The following is a 24171-nucleotide window of genomic DNA, read 5'->3' as shown; positions in this document are numbered from 1 at the left end:
AGGGATTGGAGCTAGGGGTAAAGCAAATCCAATTCTGATGAGAATCAAGCTATGTAATCAAATATTTCTGTCAGCTACAAAAATAATTTTTTATAGAAGATCAGCAACCCCCAACCCTCAGTTCCAAATTGTTCCAACCACCTATTTTTGTAAATAAAGTTTACTGCACATGCTCATGCAATTCATTTACATATTGTCTATGTCCTCTTGGTCAAGTTGAATAGTCATCACAAAGACCATAACAGTTTTACTACTGTATCATGGATCTATTGAGTGACCAAACTCAGCCAGGTGGTTCCTATTTAGTGTCTCTCATGCATTGAACCAGATGGTTTCAATCACATGGAGTCATTTGAAAGCTATAATGGACTGGAATCTAGAATGGCCCACTTATGTGGCAGACAGTTGACATTATTCCTGAGAGCCTTTATGTGCCCTGTGTATGGGGCTTACACTGGGTTCTAAGAGGAAATATTTCAAGACAAAGAAAATAGAAACCATTGGCCAGTCCTCCTAAAGGTGAGGCCCAGAAATGGCAGAGCAATTTCCACCATAAATATTGGTCAAAGCAGTCACATGCCAGCCAAGGGTCACAGGGTTGGAGGAATAGATTGTACTTCTCTATGGAGGAGGGTATGTACATTCAGTAAGAGACTGAAATGATAGTGTCTGTCTGGGAGACAAGTTCCAGCAGCAAAGCCATGACTCTCTCTAAGCAAGAAAATTTACAAGCAATAAGAAGTCTAGAAGAGAGTCAAGTCAAGGCCACTGAGACTGAACACTGCTGAGCCACTCCACCCAACCACTAGGTGTCTAGAAAAACTGACTGGTGAGCAGCCAATCCTTCCAAATTAAAAGCCCTGGTAATGATCCTAGCTTTCTAAATGGAAGCTCCTGAGAGATCTTTAGGAAGACGTGAATGGGAAGGAACAGGGTGCCAAATTTTTCCCAAGGGCTTTTAATTTGGTTAATGTGACTCTACAAAGGATGATCCTATCACTTTCAGACAATTCTGGTAGCAAGTAAGTAATTTTCTTTAATTGCTACAGAGTTAATTTGCATGTGCAGAAAAAAATAATTTAAGAAAAAACTAATTGTACAAGCTACACTGTGTTTCAAGCCCACTAGAAGTTAATATCAGCATCGCCACCTCTGAGATCTGTTATCTGTAATGGAAACAGCTGTTGCACCTAATGAAAACACGTGAAATTTTCATCAGAAGCAGCAGAATTATTGCAGCACTGCCTAGTTCCACATAGTTATAGGGACTGTCAGAATCCCCATTACCTCTCACAGTTTCCAGAGCTCCACTTTGTTATAGGTCAATAAAAAGCCTATCAAGATGAAATCTGATTCATGAGCACTGACCTGCTGTCTTTATGTTTTTTCTGTAAGATTTTACTAAGAGCCCAGAAAAAAGTATGAGGTAATTGTTTTTTCCTAATCCACTAGAACTAAAATATTCTTTATAGAGTTTTAGGATATTGTCTTTTGCTTTGGCTTTACAGAGTACTGTTTTCTTTCTGGTCATTAACTCTCAAGAAAGATGTACATATGTTGGTTTAGCTAAGCCTATACAAAAATAAGCAGGTTATGTCAAAAGAAACAGGTACATTTTCTTGTACTGGCAAGTCCCATGCCACAGCCAAACTCTTTATCACACTTTGCTTTGTTTTAGTTTATAGCAAGAATCCCTAAGAAACACTCCTTTGAATAGTTTATAAGTCCTGTTAACACAGCTCATTCATGCATTCATCAAACATTTACCCAGCACCTCCTCTGGGTCAGACATTATTATAAGCAATGCCCTCATGATGTTTGCATTCTCCTAGATAAAAGTATGGAATACACTACCTAGGAAATCTGCAATGTGTCATAAGTAATAAATGTGCTGGGTAGAGGAGGCAGGAAAAGAAAATGGGAAGTGCCAGGTGATTGCAAATGCAGTAGAATAGTCAGGGCGGGACTCACTGGGGTGACGTGTGGGGAATCATCTGAAAGAATTGCAAACCTTGCAAATAACCTAGTAAAAATCATTCCAAGTAAATGAAACAGCAAACGCAAAACCCAGAGACTGGACATGCCTGGCATGTGCAAGGAACTGCAAGGAGGGTGGAGCGGAATGAATAAGAGCAATGGGAAATGAAGCCAGAGAGCAGAGGACATAATGCTTTGTCAAATAAGAAAACACTCTAGGCTGCCGAGCTGAGAATAGATTGAAGGGGGCAAGAGTAGAACCAGGAAGACTAGTTAATAGGTTCTTACAATGATACAGGGGAGTGATTATGATGGCTTGAACTCACGGTTGGATGGTGTGAACCTTGAACCCAGGTGTTGGCAGTGGGCATGCAAAGTGGTTGGGCTCAGTCTATCTAGAAGAACTGAGGCTTACACAGAAGGAGGCTAGTGCAGTTAAAAAGTACCCTGAACTAGCGGTTTGGAGACCTGGCCTGTCGCAAGTAGCTCAGAAGCCACTTTCTTTCTCTGGGCCTCAGTTTTCTCACCTGTAAAACAAAGGTATTGAACTAGAAGATTCTAGCTCTGAATGAATTCATTTTTTGAAAGCCAGACTATCAAAATGAAAGAATAAGAGTTAATCTTTACTAAGTATTTAATAAGTGCCAACACTCTCCTCACTTCACATATAGCAACTCACTAATCCTCACATGAGGTAAAAAGTATAATTTATTAAACAGAGAAGTTGAACAGTTTGTCTAAAGTCAGACAGCCAGCAAGTAGTAGAGCCAGGACTTGATCTAGACCTAGAACCTAAGCTCGCTCTTGACAGAAGCCCACATTTTGTACTGCCTGAAAATTCCTGTTTTGTGTATAGCTGAGCATTCAGGTGTGAGGCCAATGGGAAATTACAGTAACCTCCAACCAAAGTGGAATTTAGCCATAAACTTGGCCAGCTTGTATGTCTTCAATTCTCAATGTAACGTTCTTTTAATTTGAGCCAAAAATGCCACTCAGGAATTTTTGGTTCAGTATGCCTTTGTAATCTACCTATAAAGGATCCTCCTGTTCCATTCCTCACTTTTCCATCTATAAACATAAAGAATCCAAAGCCTAAAACTTCAAGTCTTGGACCATTAATTCAGCTCCCATTCATGGGACCTTAGGCAAGTCACGACCTTCTAAGAAACATAATGTGTTCACATCCTTACCACCTTCAGAGTCTACAATTTTGTGTTTCTTGGCATTGAATCCTAAGGCCCATTGAAGCTTTATAAAAATAGCCTGAAGATAAATAGAAAAAGGAGTCTCTAGGAAGAAAATTCTTTTAAAAAATGCACCAACTGTTAAGTTGGAACATTCCTATTTCTTCTCACCAGAGAAACAGTTAAGCAACACTCTGGTTCAACTGAGAAAAGTTACTTGCTCTTCACTTACAAAGTCTACATTTTTGGACTGAGATGATCAGAATTTAATCTGGTATAATGAAGTTTTTTTTAATTCTGATATGCCTCTGGATCACTGATGTAAGACTAAATGAGAGAAATGAAAATGTTATTTTGAAAGTAATGAGAGAAATACTCCAGCATATAATTATGGTCCTGTGAATTTTCATGAAAAATAATGCTACTTTGAAATTTCATTAGTTATTACAATACAACATAGTACATCATAATCTTCAATAAATGTAACTAGTATAGTATAGATGGATATCTTTAAATCATCCACATGAACTTATTCAAAATTATTTAGCTTTTTATGTGCCTTTTTCATCTTGAAATCTTAACTTATAAATTATACTTGTCATCATACAGAAATGGCATTCATTGATATACTAATTTGGTTTTTTAGGATGAAAATGGGTGAGAATTGTATGTCACTTAGCAACTCTGTTCTGTTCAAGGCTGATGTAAGGCAAAGCAAGCAGGGAGAATACAAATCTGGGAGCTGGGCCAGGGGCAGTTGGTTGAGAAGGGAGAGGAAAGAGCAAATTGGAACATTATATTTACTTTCCACATCAGCATTCAAACCTGCATCCTTCCAGAAACCCTTCTGAGAGAGACAGCACATGACACTATCATTCACTGGCCATCATTCAGGCTGACTAACATGTGGTTAGGACAGGCGGTTGTGTCTCTCTGAAAGTATTGCCCTCTTTTCAAAGATGCAACAGCCGTACCACTCATTTGCAAAGCAGTCCTTCCAGCAATCAGGTTTTTCCTCTGTGTCTTGTTCTATAAAGGGTCTCTGCAGATTTATTGCAATTTGATTATGAATCTTCTCAGCCTCTGGTTATGGGCTTCTGTATTAGCATACTCCCAAAGTCCTTAACAGCGTCTGCTCTGAGCACTGCTAAGCAGTTCTGTCCATGTGTAATGCAAACCGTGGAGAGCAACCTAAGTGCTCTTACTGCTGACCATGCTTGGGGCAAGGCAAGAAAAAGCTCTGAGAGACAAGGAGGGAGGCAAAGCCCCAGGGGATAAAGAGGCCAGGTACAGGAAACATATAAATCACTGTGCTTCCTGGGATAAATGAGTCTGTGCCAGTAGGCGTCCAGGCCAGCAGCTGCAGCGGAGGGGCATCCACCAAAGCCCAGACAAACCTCTTATTGTGGTCACAGACTGAGTCCTGGGGCAGTCGGACCTGGGGGGAAGACGGCCCTCAAGTGTTACCCACAGCGAAGCCAGGTCTAGCCTGGGAAGTGCAAAAAGCTGAAAGTCTTGGTTCTGGCCATCTCCCCAGCCACTGCGACATACCTCAAACCTTAATGGCACATTTTAACTATCATTTAAACCCAACAGCATCTTTCTCCTCTGACTTATAGGAAAAATTGTGTGGTTAATTTGTGAAACATCTTCAATAACTCCATTTGCTAATAATTCACTTTCCACCTGTGCTTGGCCATTTCTCCAACACTTGGAATACCAATTCTATATATTTCAATGGTTGAAAGTATTGTCTTCTAAAGCTCTGAGGAATTGGCAGGAAATTTCTGCAGCAGAAATATTTCTGTGTGAGAGTTGAATCTTAGCATGGCCTTCATCTAAGGAGCTTGTATCCAAAAGTTTTGCCATTTTTTAAGACTTTATTTATTTATTTATTTATTTTTAGAGAGAGGAGATGAGAGGGAGAAAGTGAGGGAGCGAAACATCTGTGCAAAAGAGAAACATTGAGCACACACCCCAACCAGGGACCTGGCCAGCAACCCAGGCACATGACCTGACCGGGAATTGATCTCGCAACCTCTTGGTTTGTGGGACTATGCCCAACTCATTGAGCCACACCAGTCAGGAAGAGTTCTGCCATTTTTAACAAGGAGTTCATCAAGGGGCAGACAAAGCTAATTTCCATTGTGCTCATGTACTTAATAAAATACTGTTACTCAATAAATTATTAAATTATGCTAGTCTGAAGCTTACTTTTGAGAAGCTATTGCAATTGAAACTATAGGAAAGTTTATCTCAGATTAATATTTAAATTAATAATGTGAGGATGACAAATATTATCAGTGATTACTATTGATCTTTCAGTATGTGCAAAGCATTTCAACAAGTTATTAGTTTAATGTTGCAATAACCCTAGGAAGAAGATTTTATCTCGCCTTTGAAATATGAGGGAAAAGAGATTTGCATAATTAACCAGGGAAACAAGCCCAAGTTGGTATTGACAGGGTTTGATTTTGAATCATATTATTTGGGTCCAAGCTTCTGTTTGTAATCATTAGCTAGAATGCTTAGGTTCAACCAAATGCAGCTACTTAAAGGTCAGTGGCACAACGAATGCTGCCTGACCCAAGCTCAGACTCTGTAAGACACCGAGGAGACCACCTTTGGCTGTAGCAGGCATCCTGTGTCTTTCTCTGGACCACAGCTTACTGGCTCAGCCAAGGACTTACCCAGACTGCTTTGCGGCAGCTGCTTGACCATATCTGAACCTTGGTGCATGCTATGCCCCTGGAACATGCTGCTCTTACTCTCCTCCCTCACCGTCCCTCCCTTTGTAGATATAGTGTGTTTAGGCTAGCTTGACAGTTCATCATTTTCCTTCTCCCTGCAACATCGGAACTTCAAGAAAACAGCTTGGAAGTCTAGTTGCTCCTGCAGTGACTTAATGTCACTCTGAGGGGCACTCTCTAGTGAGTTATCTGAATTAGCATTCTGAAATGCACCAGGGTCCCAAGGAAAACACAATTTTAGAAGTACATATTGCCATAACCCCTCCAAGCTTTACTCTCGCATCACAGAGCCCTGGAGGCTGGGATTGGGCAGCACGTTAGCCTCCTTTACTTCCTGTGATCTCCTTCTGCCCGTCCCACTAATTAGATAACATAGGGAGGTGACTAACACAGAAATTGAAAATGCTTGTGTAACCCCAAACCCATTAGTATTCTTCTCTTTGTATATGCTTTTCAAAATGCATCTTTCAGAAGTTCAGTGAAATATTCTGTGGTGAGGGAGGAGAGTATATATCTTGATTGTATTTTGAACTGCAGAGTAAGTTTGCAGTACATTCTAAAACTTACTCTTTAAAACACCAAAAGTGTCTTCTTTGATTGGTGTCCCAGCATTTTATTGCATGTATTTTACACATTAAGTTTTGTGATTTTTTTATAATTCTGGAGAATAACAGAATAACAGCTTCTGCCACTTGGTAGCTAAATGAACCGTAGGACATCTTCAATTCTGTATTGAAAGTAGGATTGATACTGAGTTCAGAGCAACTGACTTGTAGCTCATTTAATCATGTATGGTGTACTCATTATACCTTTCATCTTTTGGAAAAGGGCAAAAGTGAAAGTGCCTTTACGTGTAGCCTTAAAGGAAGGTATGAGTCATTTGTTATTCTGATTATGACCGTCTTGAAATGGTGCATGTAGACGAGAGGACAAGACCGTAATCTAAAACACATGCAAATGCTGTAAGCGCAAACACACCCTTTGCTCTTAGCATCGTCAAATCTCTGTGTAAACCTTAAGTGCACTCTGCTAAAATGGCTTTGTGCTGGAGAAAAGAGGAGCATGAGATGGCTGGGGAAAAGGTGACTGCAGACCAGTGTTTGAGAGATCCCAGCCTAGAGAAACAGGCCCTTCTCTCATTGAATTCAAAGGAATTTGAGAAGCATTTAACTTCCCAAGTCCGCTTAATTGGAGAGAGGACCCCTGCAGCTTCACAGTAATTTACTTCATCATATTGTTAAAGATATTTAGAAGCAACTGGGAAAATGAATTCAAAAAACCAAAGTATGTCTTCCTGAGGTATGGGGCTCAAAAATAGTTGTTTAAAAAGCAATGATAGCAGATTTCCACTTCTGAGAATGTAGATTAAACATGCTTTTCCTATTCCTCCCGTGAAGTACAACTAAAAAAGGTAGAATGAAAAAGGCAGACAACCTAGGGACATGGGACCTGAGGAATGACGTAGTGGTGAATTCAGTGGTTTTTGTTGTTGCTGTTGTCATTGTTGGTTGCCTCACACATCCTGCACTTGTTGCTGCAGAAGCTGGTAACATAGAAATGCTAACACGTGCAGACCAAAACTGCCTCCCTAAAAGCCTGCTCTCTCTAGCCAAAGGATAAGAAAAAGGGAAGCCTAGCAAGACAGTAAGCTCAAGAAAGTAAGTCTTTCTACTCCAGCCACACACCATGGACAAAATTGCCTTCCAACCCCAACCCAGGTCAGCCGAAGCCAAGTGAGGAGTTAGACTTCTACTCTTACTAGGCTATAGCGAGGTATCCCAGTCCCCCATCCTAACAGGGTGGTGTCAGAGAAGACCAAATAAGGATCCTGCACTTCCGACCCCACTGGGTGGTGAGGCTCTCCCTTACCTTTTCCCCCTGGTAGTGCATTGTCAGAGGAAGCCTAGTAGAGAGTCAGGATTTCCACCACCTGCCAACTATCACGAACACCCCACCTCAGTACCATGTCAGTGGAGGCCACATGGGAGCAGGGATGAGGTTCCTCCCCCTCCCAGCTAGCGAGGTATCAGTGGAAACCTACTGAAGAGCTTGAATGCTCATCCCCCACCCAGAAGTAATGGGAAGCCCCTTGCTCAGGTGTCAATGGAGGCTGAGTAGGGAACTTAAACTTCTATCCTTACCTGGCAGTGCCTCTCCCATGCCTGTGACAGCAGCCTTGGAAAGATCCAGCTAAACCAGAAGTTCTAAATAAGATCCAGTGTGTCATAACATAAGACCCAAAATGCCCCGATATCAGTCAAAGCCCACTCATCATACCAAGGATCAGGAAGATCTCAAACTGAGTGAAAAATGATAATCAATAGATGCTAACACCAAAGATGTTAGAGATATTAGAGCTCTCTGGCAAAGATTTTAAAACAGGCATCATAAAAATGTTTTAATGAGCAATTACAATTTACCAACACCTTAAAAGAAATTAAAAAATAGAGTCTCAGCAAAGAAATAAGTCTCAAAGGGATAAAAGAAATAGAAACTGTATAAGAGCCAAATAGAAATTTTGGAACTGAAAAAGACCATCACTAACATTTAAAAAACAACTCACTGGAGGGCCTGAACAGCGGAATGAGAAGGACAGAGGAAAGAATCTGTGCACTAATGGTAGGACCCTGATATTACCCAATCCGAACACCACCCATGGACCCTAATAAAGGCATGCACCCCGGGTCTGTCTGTCTCCCCACTTGTCCTCCTGTGTGGCCTTCCTTAACCTCCTGTGTGGCCCCTGCAGAGGATGCTGTGTACTTCCTCCAGGACCTGCGGCTGGTGAACGTCTCTATTCTAATCTCCCTTGCAGTCTTCCGTGGAGCTGCATGTCACCACCAGCACGCCGTCCTCTCCTTACCACATGTTAACAAAGACATAAACAGTCTTCTACTCTTCTTCTGCTTTTTGAAGTTTAACTGATTATATTATAGGATTTCATTTTCTCTACTTTCTTAACATTATCAGCTATACTTCTATTGTACTTTTTTTAGTGGTTGCTCCAAAGTTTGTAGTATGCATTTATAACTAATCCCTGTCCACTTTTGAATAACAACTACATAGGTGGTTGAATACTTTATATTAACAAAATAATCAGAATTTCTTTTTCCAGCCCTTCTATCATTGTGGTCATTCATTTCACTTAATGTAAGCATATGTATATGACATGTACATAAGTATACATAATCAAATCCATTGTTGCTATTACTATTGCTCTTTCACCAAGATCAGCCATAAAACACACCTTAGCAAATTTAAAATAATAGAAATCATGCAAATTATAACCATAATGAGATAAGTCACTACACACTTATCAAAACAGCTAGCATAAAAAAAAAGTGGCAACACGAAACGCTGATGAGCACGCAGAGAAATTGGACCACTCATACATTGCTGGTATAAATGGAAAGCGGAATAACCAATGTAGAAAACCATATGAAAACTTTTAAAAATACCCTCAAAACAAAGGGAGATCCACCTTGCGTGCTGTGAGGACACTCCAGCAGCCCTAGGAGCAGCCAGCAGCCATCGGCCAGCCGTGTGGGCCTCCCGGAAGTGGATAGAAGCTTCCAGATGCTTGATGTCTGGGCTCATCACTGCAGCCTCAGGGGAGATGGAGCCAGACCCACCTGAGTAAACCATTCCTAAATTTCTAACACCCAGAAATTGTAGGAAATAAATGTTCATCATTGCTTAAACCATTAAAAAAAAGAGACTGAATATGCAACTTTCATAGGGCCTAGCATTTACACTCCCAGGCATGCATCCCTACGAAGTCTTATGTTCACACAGAAAGATCTATACACAAATGTTTATGGCAACCTAATTCGCATAACCAAACACTGGGAGTAACATAGATATCCTTCAAAGGGCCGATAGTGAAACTGTGGTACATCCATACCATGGAATACTGCTAACCAATATAAAGGAGCAAACTGTTGGTACATGCAAAAACCTGAATGACTCTCCAGAGAAACATGAAGTTATGGACTATATTATTTCACTTTTTCATTTTTTATATTTCTATCCTCACCCAAGGATATTTTTCCATTGCTATTAAAGAGAGAGGAAGGGAGAAAGGAAGGAAGAGAGAGAAGCATCAATGTGAGAGAGAAGCATCCATTGGTTACCTCTGGTATGTGCCCTGACTGGTTGTGGCACACCCTGGGACCAACTGAGGACCCAATCCACAACCTAGGATGTTCCCTAACTGGAAATAGAGCCCACAACCTTTTAGTTATAGGGGCAACACTCCAACCAAATGAGCCACACTGGCCAATGCTACATGATTTCATTTATATAACCTTCTTAAAATGACAAATATAGAAATGGGCAAGAGATTAGTGTTTGGCAGGGATTAGAGAGGGTAGGGCCAGGAGGAATATGGATGTAGCCATAAAAGGGCAACATGAGAGATCTTCCTGGTAATGGAACTGTCTTGTATTTTGAGTTAACTTCCTGGCCATGGTGTTGTACTGCCCTTTTGCAAAATGTTATCATTGGGGCAAACTACATAAGAAGTATAAAGAGTCTTTTTCTACTACTACTTGCTGATGCATGGGAATCTACAATTATGTCAAAATAAAAAGTTAAAAAATATATTCAAACCTTCAAACAATCTATGCCGTTAAATGTTGAAAAGTAAAGTTTTATTTTTTAATTATTTTATTTTAGTTGTTGTTCATGTACAGTTTTCTGCCTTTTACTCCCACCCCAGCCCACCCCCCCCGCCCTCCCCACCTCCCTCCCATTTCCACCCCCTCCTTGTTTTTGTTCATATGTCCTTTATACTTGTTCCTGCAAACCCTTCCCCTTTTCCCCTGAAATTCCCTCCCCTCTCCCTTCTGGTCACTGCCAGCCTGTCCTCTATTTCAGTGTCTTTGGTTATATTTTGCTTGTTTGTTTGTTTTGTTGATTAGGTTCCTGTTAAAGGTGAGATCTATGATACAAGTTTTCCTGGACAGAGTGATAGCAAGGTTTTGTAATGTTCTTTAACTCTATACTGAACATAATAAAAAGTGGTATCAGTAGGGACATTTTCAATTAAGAGTTGATAATACAGTTGAGAAGGATGTTTTTTGGTCATTTGGTAACATCTTGGTAATAGGTGCCTCAGATTTTACATTGTTCCTTTACGACTAAAACACTGAATAGCATACCAAATTCTCTAAATGAAAAGGAGTAATATACAGTGCTTGTTTATCTGTCTGGACGGTAGCCAAAAGCTAAAGAAAAATACTATATTATGAGAGCAGAAACAACTTCATTTCGAAAACTGACTTTCCTTTGGAAATTAATTTCAAGCCTGTTTGAAAAACAGTTGTAATTCTAATTAAAATTAACATTCAAACCATTTCAGATGATAAATATTTAAAAGCGTTTGGTCTGGAAACTAAACTGGAACCGAGCAAACAAACCAATGTTATCAAATCCACTGTGGCGGAGTGAAACGTCGGTTTTGCCGAGAGGGTCTTGGTCCACACTGCTGATCGCTGGGAACACTTTCTCATTCTGTAACCACCCCTGCAGTTATATAAACCTGATATTTATTCCTGAAGAATCCGATGCTTATTCCATCTCCTTGTTTCTTCCTTAAGAGACACTTTTAAAAGCTTTACTAAGAAGAAAAAAAACCCTTCAAGCAGCCAATTCCTGAGGCGTGAACATGTGCAAACAAACCCCTACAAACATGCTTAATGCCCTCTCCTTGATCCAGACTAGATCAAACCCAAGAGGGAGAACGGATTCAAGCTTAGCGTCTTTCTTCTCAGTATTATCTGCCAGTACTCATGTGTTTGAGATTAACTTCCTCGCACCGCTGTTACTGGAAAGAAACCACCCTGCTTCCCGAGGTACATGCTTTACACAGGTACACGCCTGTGCAGGGGGCACCAACCCAGTAGTACGCATCAGACAGCAGGAGATGTGAATTCCAGAAAGCATCAAAGTCACGTCTCAAGGGAAAATTATAACTTAATTGAGCTTCCTTTTATTTTATGGCGTAGTAATGACAATAGTTTGCTGGGGAAATGGAGTGGCTGGAACAGTTTATTTTCTCCCAGTGCCGGAGGCGGGAAACCTGAGACCCAGGCGTCACCAGGAAAATCAGTCCCGTGCCTCCCCCATGGCTTCCGGTTATTTGCTGACAATCTGTATGGTACCTTGGCCTGTAGGAGCGTCACCCTGATCTCCCCTTTCATCTTCACATGGCATTCACCCTGTGTGTGTGTCTGTGTCCGAAGCACCCTTCTCTATAAGGACATCAGCATTTTGGATTAGGGCCTGTGCCAACAACCTCATTTTAAATCGATTACCTCTGTAAAGAGCCCATTCTGAAATACTGGGAGTTAAGTCTTCAACTTATGAATCTGGGAAGAAATAAAATTCAACTTATCAAACAAGTGATGTTTGATTTTAAATGGCTTCAAAAGGAAAAAGGCCACCTGAATCTTCATAGAGACTCTCCTCATCTGCCCCATTGGAATGACACCCTCTCAAAGTTCTATTAGGCTGTGCTGTCCCTTAATTGTGATCATCTCTCACCAGCTTTGCTTACATTGAGCTTCTTGTCATTTGTTTCCTTAGCTTGTCCCATTCCTAATTCTCTGTGGCCCTGAAATTCAGTTTCTCGCTTAGCAATGCCTTTGGTGTCGTGGCCAGCCTGCACACAATAATCAAAGTTGCTTTCACCCCAGCTCACCTGCCTTCAATTACCAAATGCAAATAAGCTGGATCTATGTACAGATGAAGCTAATAGCAATCCTCCTTCACAAGAAGCTCTCAAGTGCACGGAGGGTCACCTGACCCCAGGGCATCCCCACACTTACCACCTACATCGAAGATTATGCTGAATATGTAAGATAGAAACCCATTTCATCGTAAAGGGTTACTGGAGAAAACATTCGAGTACATTTTAGCATGCCCATACCAAAAGTGACTATGAAGTGGTTGTATGTGGGAAAAAATGTTATTTTAATCTGTAACCATGTTGTATTTTATCCCAGAATCCTGTAGAAAATTCTAAATTTTGACATGCTGAGAAAAAATAAAATCATTAACTGAAAAATACCTTAGTACCAGAAAATAATCTGATGCAATTATGGGGTGAGAAAGAAAGGATGCTGTGAACCACCGTCTTGTGTTAAGCTGATCCATCATAGGGAACCTTTGGATGCAAGATAAAATTCTGATACATCTGGAGAACAATATATAGGTCTTATAGGTAACTATGGATGTTTCTATTAACCAGCTCAGTGCCTTTCATTTTAGGCAAAGTCACAACAGAGGTGGCTGGACCCCTCTCTTTTTCACAGTGCTGCTTCTTCTTGTGGTAGAAGGCACATCACAACGTGTCCTCCTTCCACTGAGCACATTTCCATAGAGTGATTCCAGGCCTAAGCATCATCATAAAATTAGTACTTCAAAAACAGAATGGATTTTAAAAGTTTATTCAGTCCAGCCTCCAGCTCACACATGACTCATGAATACTTCATGTCCCCCAAAAGAATCACCTAAATGTTTGCTTTCCGATTTCTGGTGATGGGGGTCTCCATACCTCACCCTGAAGTCCATTCCATATTTATACAGTTGTGAAAGGCAGTTATACTTAACATTCACATATATCTACTTTTTCACTCATTCAACTAATCATTCAACATTCATTGATTCAACCAAGTGTTATTGAGAAATCACCAGGCATAACAAAATGTACTACTATCTTTGTAGAGAGCCTAGCCAACTATGAAGAGCTCTGCACAAACATCAAGCCATTAAATCCTCACAAAAAACCCTGTAACATAAACTATTTTTATTATTAATTTTTCTTTACACTAGGAATGTGAAAATTAAAATTCAGAGCTGAAGTCACATGACTAGGGGAGGACATGAGAATCACACGCACCCTCTAACTCTCAAGAGCACTCTCTTTCCAGTGTATTCACCGACACAAAACAAACCCATTGCCTCTTTCTCATGACTTTGGTACCTCTTATGGACACCACAGATACCTGTTATATTTCCCTTTTCCATGTGAAACACTTCCAGATCCTTCAACCTTCCTTCATGCAGTTTACAGTTCAGAGCCTGGGCACCTCCCGAACTGAGCATGGTCACCCAGTTGTGACATGACCTGAGCGGGGAAGAGAAAAACCATCGCCTCCTTCAAGGCAGACACATTTTAAACACTATTGTCTACACTCAGATCAGTTTGGGGGGAGGTAACCAGGTAATACTGTCGATTTCTATTGAACCTGTGGCTAAGAAGTACTATCAGAAACTCACCTCTCTCCCCTCCCTTCTCTGACCCCTCCTAATTCTGCCTTTCTATAGCAGAAATTTGAGACCTAATCACAAGACTTTAATGTATGTCAAACACCTACACTTAGCACAGTTATGGAGGCAGTACCCCTACTGGGGAGAAGCCAAAACCACAGTGATTAGTAGATAAAATTGCTTGGTTTTTTGTTTTATGTCACTTACCTATGAATTTTTTCATTGATTTATGTTATTTCCCATATATGAGGTATATACTTTCAGATTCTAGAATTAATACTATTACTTAATAATAGCATTTCAGACCTCTATGCAAATATGGCATGTAATTGTTTAATTTAACCTCACTAGGACCCTGTGGAACTGTTGATAGAGGAAGAAACTCAGGTTCCAGGGAGTTCAGTAAGTTTGCCCAGAGTCACAAGCCAAGAAAGTGCCGGAGCTGGGGTTTCAACCCAGATACACCTGACTTCACCAGTAGGCCAGAACTCTGCCATGACCCCTTTCTGGTCCTGAATAATGGAAAAAATCCTTCTTCTGTTTGTTTTCTTAGTACTTTTCAACTTCTAGAATGCTTCTCTCTTTTTTTAATTTTAATTGTTATTCAAGTACAGTTTTCTGCCCTTTATCCCCATCCCAGCCCACCCCTCCAGTCCTCCCCTCCTCCCTCCCATCTCTACCCTCCTTGTTATTGTCCATGTGTCCTTTATACTACTTCCTGCAAACCCTTCCCCTTTCCCCCCCGAAATTCCCTCCCCTCTCCCCTCTAGTCTAGAATGCTTCTTACATGGTACACTATAAAACAGTGGGGCTTATTTTTTTTCTTTTCTTTTCAATTTGGAGTTTTGCATCATTCTGGCTTTTACCCTAGGGCTAGGCTATCATATAGGTCCATTTTTTAACACATTCCTGATTGTGTGGGCCTTTTTATACTTGGTATTTGTCACTAATCAAATTCATTCTTTTTCCCTGAAACCGTTCATCTACTTGTATTTCTTACCTCATTAAGATACCATCATTATCTCAAGTTAGAAACTTCACAGTCATTCCTAACTCTGCCTGCCTTCTTATCCCAACACAGAATTTTTCCTTGTCTGTAGTTCTTATTTTCTAAATGTCTCTTATCCTTGACTCCTGCCCTGGTTGTACTTTTCATATCCTATTGCACTGGCCTCCTAGTTGATTCACCGGCTTCTAGTTCCCTTGCTGCATTTCACTCCACATAATGATACCAGATTTATCTTTCTAACCATGTAGCTTAATATTTTCAACTTTTCACAAGCTGACCCCAGTCTGTATTTCCTTCTGCACACCTCTATTCCCAGTCCCCTCGCCTGCCTACATCTGTGCCATAAGCGACTCATCCCTGTCAAACAGCCCAGGTTCTTTCACAGCCTTGCTGGTCTGGATGCCGTTTCCTCTGTCTAGAATGCGCTTCTTACCCTTGCAAAGACCTGACTCCTGCGACCTCCGATGCACTTCCCTACTCCTGCAGACAGAATTCACTCTTCTGACATTTCTCCTAACAGAACTCTTCATACGTAGTTCTTATATAAACAGTTAGGCTTTATTGCAGTAATGTGTCATTAACCGCCTCTTCTACATGAATGCTAGTTCTTCATAAACACACATGTTGATATTTTTGTTCATCCTAGTACAGTGACAAATACATAGTAGATACTCAATAAATATTTGTGTGAGAAGATGAATGTACTTCCTTTAAAATCTGGGCTTTTAGAAATTTTTCAGAAAATTTAGAAATTTCCCTATAACCTTGGTCTATTTCATTGCCTCTACATTTCTTCCCAGTTGATATTGTCTTTGTACTGTTACAGTTTTAAGACTTCCTGTGTTCTTAGGCTGTCTTCTCTTTTCGAGTTTTGTAGTCATCTTTGTTCTGAACTTTTTGAATCTACAGTAAATCATGACTGACAGACTGTTGTATATAAGAATGGAAAGGTCCTGAGGAATTAGTTGATAACAGTTTCCTTACTTTCTGATGTAGAATAGAGCTGATAGCCAAACAGTATGAGAGAATCTGGTCTCCTACTGAAACCATTAGTTCCCCTTCATCTGATAGCCCCAAGTTTTCCGCAAGCTCTTTTGGTCAGCTGACCATATCTCTGTAATGCCAAATCAGCAGTGGCCTATATAGATACACCAGAAAATGGTATCTGCCCACTTTGCAAATGGGAAAAAATAGACCCAGAATGACCAAGTAGACTACCTGATAGTGTTAAGCAAGTACCATAGATTCTGTACCAAAAGGAAAGTCTAATAGGGCCTCTGCTCCAAAAACTGGCTCATTTTCTTCCCTACATGCTTACATATTTCTTTGTGTTTTATATCCCTAAGGGCTTTATAGAAGTTTCTATCATTTGCAATCTGCTCCTCTTAGTTATATGAATCTATTTTCTCTTCAACCAGCATTTTTCTTTCCTTGACTTAAAAAAAGAAAATAAAGAACCAGCTTTACTAAAAACATGTTGCAGCTCTCCTACACTTCACTAAGTACAGAATCTAAAATTAAGTTACTCTCCTGCATATTGGGTCATTCATCTAATGGTATCCTCTAAAAGAATAGCCTCTGGATTGAAAAATGTGAGGGCTGGTCTTAAGACTGGACTAACTGATCTATGAATACAAATCATGGAATTTTTTAGCTTGGTGTGCCCTTGGAAATTACTAGGCTAACCCTTTTCTCACCAAATGTTGGTGAAAACTGAAGCTCAGAAAGGCCAAATGACTTCTAAGGGGCCACAGATCAGGGTTATAAGCCCAGGTAAGAGCAGGACTCAACACTCCTACTCCTTATTCAGCGCCCTTTCTACCCCTGGCTGTTTCAAGTATGGAGACCACGCCCTCTTATCACCTTGCCTCGAGGATCTCAAAGCTCAACCAAGCTAATAGAATGATGATGGCATGTGGAAGCAGTGATTATTTAACCTGTAAGAGAAAAGAGAGCCTTCTGATATGTTCCATACCAAGATCACTTTGGAAAGACACATTGGTTTCTGAATGTCTTCAGCTCTATTATCAGATAGGATGGTTGATGAGGGCATACTACATCCTAGGTGCTGGGAATAGTTAACAACATGGACCTGGATCCTGCCTTATGGAGATTAAAGCCCAGTTGGGAAGACAAATGTTATATAAATCATTATCAACAATTAAGAAAAATTATAATATGCAAAGAAATGAATGGGTTGCTATGGAAATATGTTACTGAGAGACCCAATCTGGTCTGGGCTATCTAGAAAGACTTCCCTGAGGCACGGATGTTGAACTTGAAATGTAAAGAATATGTAAGGGTTTGGATGGGAGTATTCCATCAGAGGGCATTGCATTAGGCGGGCCAAGGATGCAGAGAATGCTACCCAGCTGTGCTCAAATAACCGAGAGATGTACCACGTGGCTGAGGCAGGTGGAATAACACAAATGAACCACATTGTCCATGGCCGTACAAGCCATTTTAGGGTTTGAGAATCTACTCATTTTAGGCAAGGGAACAATGCGATTGAGATTACATTGTTAAAAGATTGGTCCAGTATCATTAGGAGAATGGGTTGAAACGTCAGCATGCAGACAGACCAGGTAGGAGGTGAACACATGCCAGGTGTGAGACATGCATGTAGTCTGTACCCTAGACCGCGCAGCCTAATTAGGCAGCACTCTCTGTTCCAGCAACACAATTAAAGAAATAAAAGACAACAGCCACAAAATGGATAGTTTAAAACAATTACTTTTCTGTATCATTGAAGAAAGCTTTTTTTTGTTTAAGATTGTAATTTTAAACTGTATTTAGGCTAATTGCAATCTCTCTCTTTTCCTCTCTCCCTCTCTCTCTCTTCCCACCTCCCTCTCTTTCTCCCTTCTTTTCTCTCTAAAGTTGGTACACATATCCTTAGGTGAGGATTTTAAAAAACATGAAAAATAAATAAATAGATAAATAAATAAATTATCAGTGCAGATAACACGAGCCATCAACTCAACTATTGAGATAACAGTAAAGTGCCATTCATTATGTTTGCTTTGATTGTGCTCTATGTTAACTTTTTACTTATGATTTTGGTGTAAGTTGCATATAAATATGTGGAATACATAGAATAATGCATTGACTTCATGATAAGATGTAGAAATAATCTGTCACATTATTTTGATGATTGCTCTAATGATCAGACATCATATTCAACAATGTGCCTTTGAAGAAATTTACCTGCAGTAATTTTAAATTTTCAAAAAACACTGTTTGCATAAGTTACCTTATTTTCTTTAGAAAAAGACCAATGAACAGTTTACATCACCTGGGTGATATAAGACCTAAGGATAACATATAGATGAGTGCTACCATTTATTATTCTCTTTTGACAACCTGAATTATCTTTTTGATATTAGAGTGAATGATAAATCAAGGGATTTAAAAGTAGAACTCAAAATTGAAAAATTGAAGTTGTAAGTGCTTTTATCTTAAGTAGATGATATGTTCATGCGCCTTGAGCTAACTTTATGACAATGGACTCTTCCCTGAATGACTTTAAGCTAGTGGAATAAGTAGGTCTCAGCAGTCGGGGTTAAGTATGAATTGTTACACCTACAGACTTTCATGAGGGCCCAACTCAGCACATATGTAAATTGTTTTCTTCTACAGTTCTTTCTGGCAAATTGTATAATACATTCAACTGTCACCAAATAATTAGTTTTCTTTGGAGAAAGACTAATTTATTTTTAAGAATTATTGATTTGTATTCATTATTTTATCTTACTTCCTGGGGTGTAACATTTTTTAAGAAAATGTATTTTAAAAAAATTTGCTGTTGATTTAAAAGAAATAGTTCTTATTAAGACAGTGTGGAATATTCATTTTTCTCCCTGGGACATACAAATAATGGAATCTCTGACTTCAGGGAAGTGAATTTTTTTGTTCATTCTTTTGGATAAATGATTAATTTTTCACCATTCACTTCTTTTTGAAATCCCTGGTATTACCGACCATTAAAGACAGTGAGCGATTCTCATGCCCAATAGGGAGGACTGAGTGGTAAAGCAAACTCCCACAGGCCCGCTTCATGTTCCTAAAACAGAGCGACCTGAAATGGAAACAGAAGGAGCCTTTTAAATTACATCCTTTCTGTCTCTACCCGTTCTGTTCCAACGTGGACCTACATGTGCCGTTTAATTTTAAATACCTCACCATTTTCCTACGCATACAAAACCTGGGAAAACAACAACTAATCTTGTTGTATCTATTTCTTCTAGGTTGGACGAATTGAAGACTTTCTATACCAGTTAGAGGATAATTTCTTAAAAACTAAAAAACTGAGAACTGCTCGAAGGCAAAAAACAAAAATGAAACGGCTTCAAACTGTGCAGCAAAGCTAGTAGTCACTGGGGAGCAGGCACTACCACAAGTCGTCCCAAAGAAAGGGACAATGGCCTCCCACCAGCCTGACTGCGACAGCTCAGTGATTAAGGCCTATTGGTGCTTCCCTTGGCTCATCTTCAGCAAAGGCAATCTATATACTTCATTAATCTTGACTGGCAGCAATAAATGTTCCGACAAATCTGACTTGACTCTTGTTCAACTTCATCTTGTTTTTCTAAGTTTATAAAATAACCATTGCTGCCTTTTTCACTTGCCTTGTTCTTTCAAAACTGACTAAGGTATATCAGTACACCTAAGTATCATTATAGTGTGTGTGCACATTCATGCAGTTATTAAGAGTTAATCACATACCACATATAGACATGAACAGACAATATAAATGCAAATTTTAAAAATTATAAAACTGATCATAGACTTTCCTGGTTTTTATAGAGATAGTTATATATAATTTGGCTGATGCTACCTGTTAAATTATCTCATTAAAATCTTGATTCTTTTCTCTGGATCCCCTGTATCCCCTCTCCTTAAATGACTCAACACAGTGCTTGTATTTGACAAGGTGGTTAGGCAACACCCATCACTCAAGACCTCAGCTGACACCAAAAAGTGCTTTTAAGATAAAGTAGGGAGGAGGAAGTCAAATACAGAGGAAAATAGACAAGAAAACATAATTTTTTTAAGTAGTGGAAAAAAATGAACAGGATCTCAGAATACAGTGATGATAAACAGCATGAAAAGGAAAACAGGGAATAAAATCCTTAGTGCTAAATGATTCTTTATAAAATGAGATTATAAAGGGATCAATTAATAATTTAGTCTTAAATGTATGTTAGATTTGTATAGTCAAAATTATGCAAGATATAAATATTTTTAAATCTTAAAATAGAATCTTAGTTTCCCGGAGGACAATTTGCTTATCTTACCTTTATCAAATAGTTCTCTTTTCCATCCAGCTCCGCCCAGAGAACACCATCACTGCCACCAACTTCCCTAGGGTTAGTTGTTAATACCATTGTAGTCAGTTAGAGACAGTGGAATTTTCCCTCAGGTTAGTTATTAATATCATTGTAGTCAGTTAAAGACAGTGGAATTTTCCCTCAGGTTAGTTATTAATATCATTGTAGCCAGCTAAAGACAGTAGAATTTTCCCTCAGGTTAGTTATTAATACCATTGTAGTCAGTTAAACACAGTAAGAGTCTTAAAAACTCCTTCTTAATTCTCACACCAGCATGGCATCTCAGTTCTGTTCTCATAAGTATTGGGAAAAAATTTCCATGGACACTTGAATCCAGCCAATTGTGGGGCCTAGGTAAGGAAATGGCTGTGCCTCCTGTCTGACCACTGATGCAGTCGCCACTTCTGATCATTGTCCAGGAAGATCCCACTTAAAAAAGAAATCTTCATAATATCTTTAGGAATGAAGCTTGTCCACTTTGAATTTTAACTCTAGTGTTCAAATTTCATTTTCCAAACGGATTTCTATGTTCTGTGAGTAACTGTTGTTTTTTGTAGTTGGGTTGGAATCTTGGCACTGCTGATTTGTTTACTCAACTGTTTTCTGGAAGGCCTGTAATATTCCATCACTGTTCAATCGCTTTACCTTGATTCTTTGAAAAGGAGAGTTCTCTCACTCCTCAGTGCCTAAAGATTATAGTTGAAAAACACCATATCATTAAATCATGTCATTATAGATGGCATAATTACAATTGTTAGATTATGGCTTCACTCTTTGATCATTTTCCCCAAATCCAATACTAAATACCATCGGTTATTTTGTCTGGGGCTTGGGTAGAAAAAGGAGGGCTGCTTTAGTTGGTCTTGGGAAGGATAACATGAAATGGAAATCCAAAACTTTCAAAAGAGACATTTTTCAGAAAAAAAATGTTAATCACAGCTCTTCAACAGGTATCACATCTTCAGAATTCTTAACAGGTGCAACAGGAATGTCCATGGGAATGGGCTTTGCTTGTGTGTTTCCAGCAGCGTCAGGCTCCTTCAGAAGCAATAATGCAGCGAAATTTACTGCCCCTGGTCTTCCATCCCTTGTTTGTTTTTTGAGTTGCCTACAAAGAAGAATTTATAAAGCAGCATGGTATTAGAAAAAAATCAATACTAGGAAAAGGAAAGTTTACAAAATACTTTCAGAAGGGTTATTTTATATCAGCTTCACAAGAATCTCATCGTGTATGCATTTTCTCCATTTTGCAATGAAGGTTGAGACCTTGCTTGATTCCAAGACTTGTTCTGTCCTCTACCTGCTGTTTGAAATGTGGTCCATGGACCAGCAACATCAACTTCACTTGGGAATTAGTGAGAAATGCAGAGTTTGAAGCTCCTCCCCTGATCTGTGGGATCATAATCTGCATTTTTATGAGATCCCTGGGTAATTTATATGCTGCTTTTAAAGTCTGACAGTTGCTTCTTTGCCATATTGGAAAACATTTTCCTGTCAGCTCAAAGTTAACCTGACATAGAAACCGATGATGCAACTACTCTTAGGTTTTGGCCAAAATGAGTATCTCCAAGTATAATTTCTGTAAAGGTTTATTCACATAAAAAATTAAAGTTTCAGTGTTAGTAGGATGTCTTCTATTTTTATGCTATATTCTTGAAAATACATGGAATTTCATATTATATTTCTGTAATATTTTAGAAACATTAAGCAAAACAAAAGAAAAGCATATTGGCTGAAAAAGAGAAGTGAGATACCCTCTATGATCAGACCAATTTAAATATTATTCATTGTATAGCTAGAACATGTCCTAAACACTTCTATATTCATGGCTTCTTTTATGTTCCACTACTTCCTAGGTCCCTCCATCATTTGCTGATACATCTGGATGGGAAACTCCGCTGATCTCTAATGCTAGGGGCAACTTGTCTTTCAAAATATCTAAAGAGATTCTTCCCCACTTGTCTTATGCATTAGAATGATAAATTCTTTCCATAAAACATAAATTCTGAGACTTCCACTGGGCATTCTTCTGTAAGAAATAGTTCAAGTTCAGAAGCCTTTTCCCCAAAGAAGGAATCCCAAAGGAGGCCACCCATAACCACATGAAAATCATGTGGAATTTTTTTTTTAGGTTTTCTTTTTAATTATTCAGTTACACTTGTCCCACTTTTTCCTCCATTGCTCTCCCCTGTCCCACCCACCCCTCAGCCCCATTCTCACAGTCAATCTCCACCCTGTTGCCCATGCCTATGGGTCCTTTATACACGTTCTCCTTCCCCTTCTTTCCCTTGTCATCCCCCTCCCTCCTCCCCTCTGGTCACTGTCAGTTTATTCTTTATGTCAGTGTCTCTGGTTCTATTTTGCTCATTTGTTTTGTTGATTAGGTTCCACTATAGGTGAGATTATATGGTATTTGCCTTTGATCACCTGGCTTATTTAATTTAGCATCATACCCTCCAGTTCCATCCATGCTGTCATGAAGGGCAGGAATTCTTTCTTTCTGCTGTATAGTATTCCATTGTGTAACTGTACCATGGTTTTTTGATCCACTCATTCACTGATGGGCACTTAGGTTGCATCCAGCACTTGGCTATTGTAAATTGTGCTGCTATGAACATTTGGGGTGCATAGGTTCTTTTGGATTGGTGTTTCAGGATTCTTAGGGTATAATCCCAACAGTGGTATTGCTGAGTCAAAATGCAGTTCCATCTTTAGTTTTTTGAAGAAATTCCATACTGTTCTCCACAGTGGCTACACCAGTCTGCATTCCCACCAACAGTGTACTAGGGGTCCCTTTTCTCCACAACCTCATCAGCGCTTATTGTTTGTTGATTTGTTTATGATGGCCATTCTGACCACTGTGAAGTGGTATCTCATTGTGGTTTTAATTTGCATTTCTCTGATGGCTAGTGATGTTGAGCATCTTTTCATACGTCCCTGGGCCCTCTGAATGTCCTCCTAGGAGAAGTGTCTGTTCAGGTCCTTTGCCCATTTTTTAATTGCATTGTCTGTCTTCTTGGTGTGCAGTTGTGTAAGTTCTTTATAGATTTTGGAGATCAAACTCTTGCTCTAGGTATCATTGGCAAATATGTTTTCCCATACGGTTGGTTCTATTTTCATTTTGTTGATGTTTTCTTTAGCCATGCAAAAGCTTTTTAATTAGATGTAGTCCCATTTGTTTATTCTTTCCCTTATATCCCTTGCCCTAGGGGACATATCAATGAAAATATTGCTAAATGGAATATCTGAAATTTCACTGCCTGGGTTTTCCTCTAGGACTTTTATGGTTTCATGACTTATATTTAAGAAAAACATTGGTTAGATGCCATGAAGTAAGTAGGTGGCAGTGCCTTAACTGTGTGCATGTTGTTAGGGCTGAGACCCTCTTGCATCCTTGTCAAGGAGCATACCAACCTTCTCTCCTTTCATACAACATGAAAGTCATGTGTTTTGCTCCATGTCTGCCTTAATGCCAGGCACTTGATTATTCTCAATCATTCACTGATCATTCTTCAAAGCATTTTGGCATTGTTTGTTTGTATGGGTAAGGGTTTAGAATGTCACCCTAAAATATGCCACATTGGCATATTAATTTTTTAATCAAAGTTATGGGACAAAGAACCTATGTATGAAAGACACTCTGATCT

The 24171-nt window shown here is 39.5% G+C and overlaps 1 protein-coding gene and 1 non-coding gene across 2 annotated transcripts in view; one reads left to right on the top strand and one right to left on the bottom strand.

Annotated features, from left to right (window-relative positions):
* SPATA16 (spermatogenesis associated 16) overlaps nucleotides 1-19609 on the top strand; it is a 218916-nt gene extending 199307 nt beyond the window's left edge. Inside the window, exon 11 of the mRNA XM_045851465.1 lies at nucleotides 19442-19609. Coding sequence (XP_045707421.1) covers nucleotides 19442-19564 — 123 coding nt within the window. The 3' untranslated portion in view covers nucleotides 19565-19609. The remainder of the gene's footprint in view (nucleotides 1-19441) is intronic.
* Nucleotides 19610-23830: 4221 nt separating this feature from the next.
* On the bottom strand, nucleotides 23831-23960 carry LOC123827644. The gene has a single exon (XR_006787299.1). It is a non-coding gene; the product is annotated as a U6atac minor spliceosomal RNA (small nuclear RNA).
* Between the last annotated feature and the right edge of the window lie 211 nt (nucleotides 23961-24171).

Source organism: Phyllostomus hastatus, unplaced genomic scaffold (assembly GCF_019186645.2).
Source record: "Phyllostomus hastatus isolate PE091 unplaced genomic scaffold, TTU_PhHast_1.1 phas_contig_86, whole genome shotgun sequence".
NCBI lineage: Eukaryota > Metazoa > Chordata > Mammalia > Chiroptera > Phyllostomidae > Phyllostomus > Phyllostomus hastatus.
This window is presented reverse-complemented; position numbering and strand designations above follow the sequence as displayed.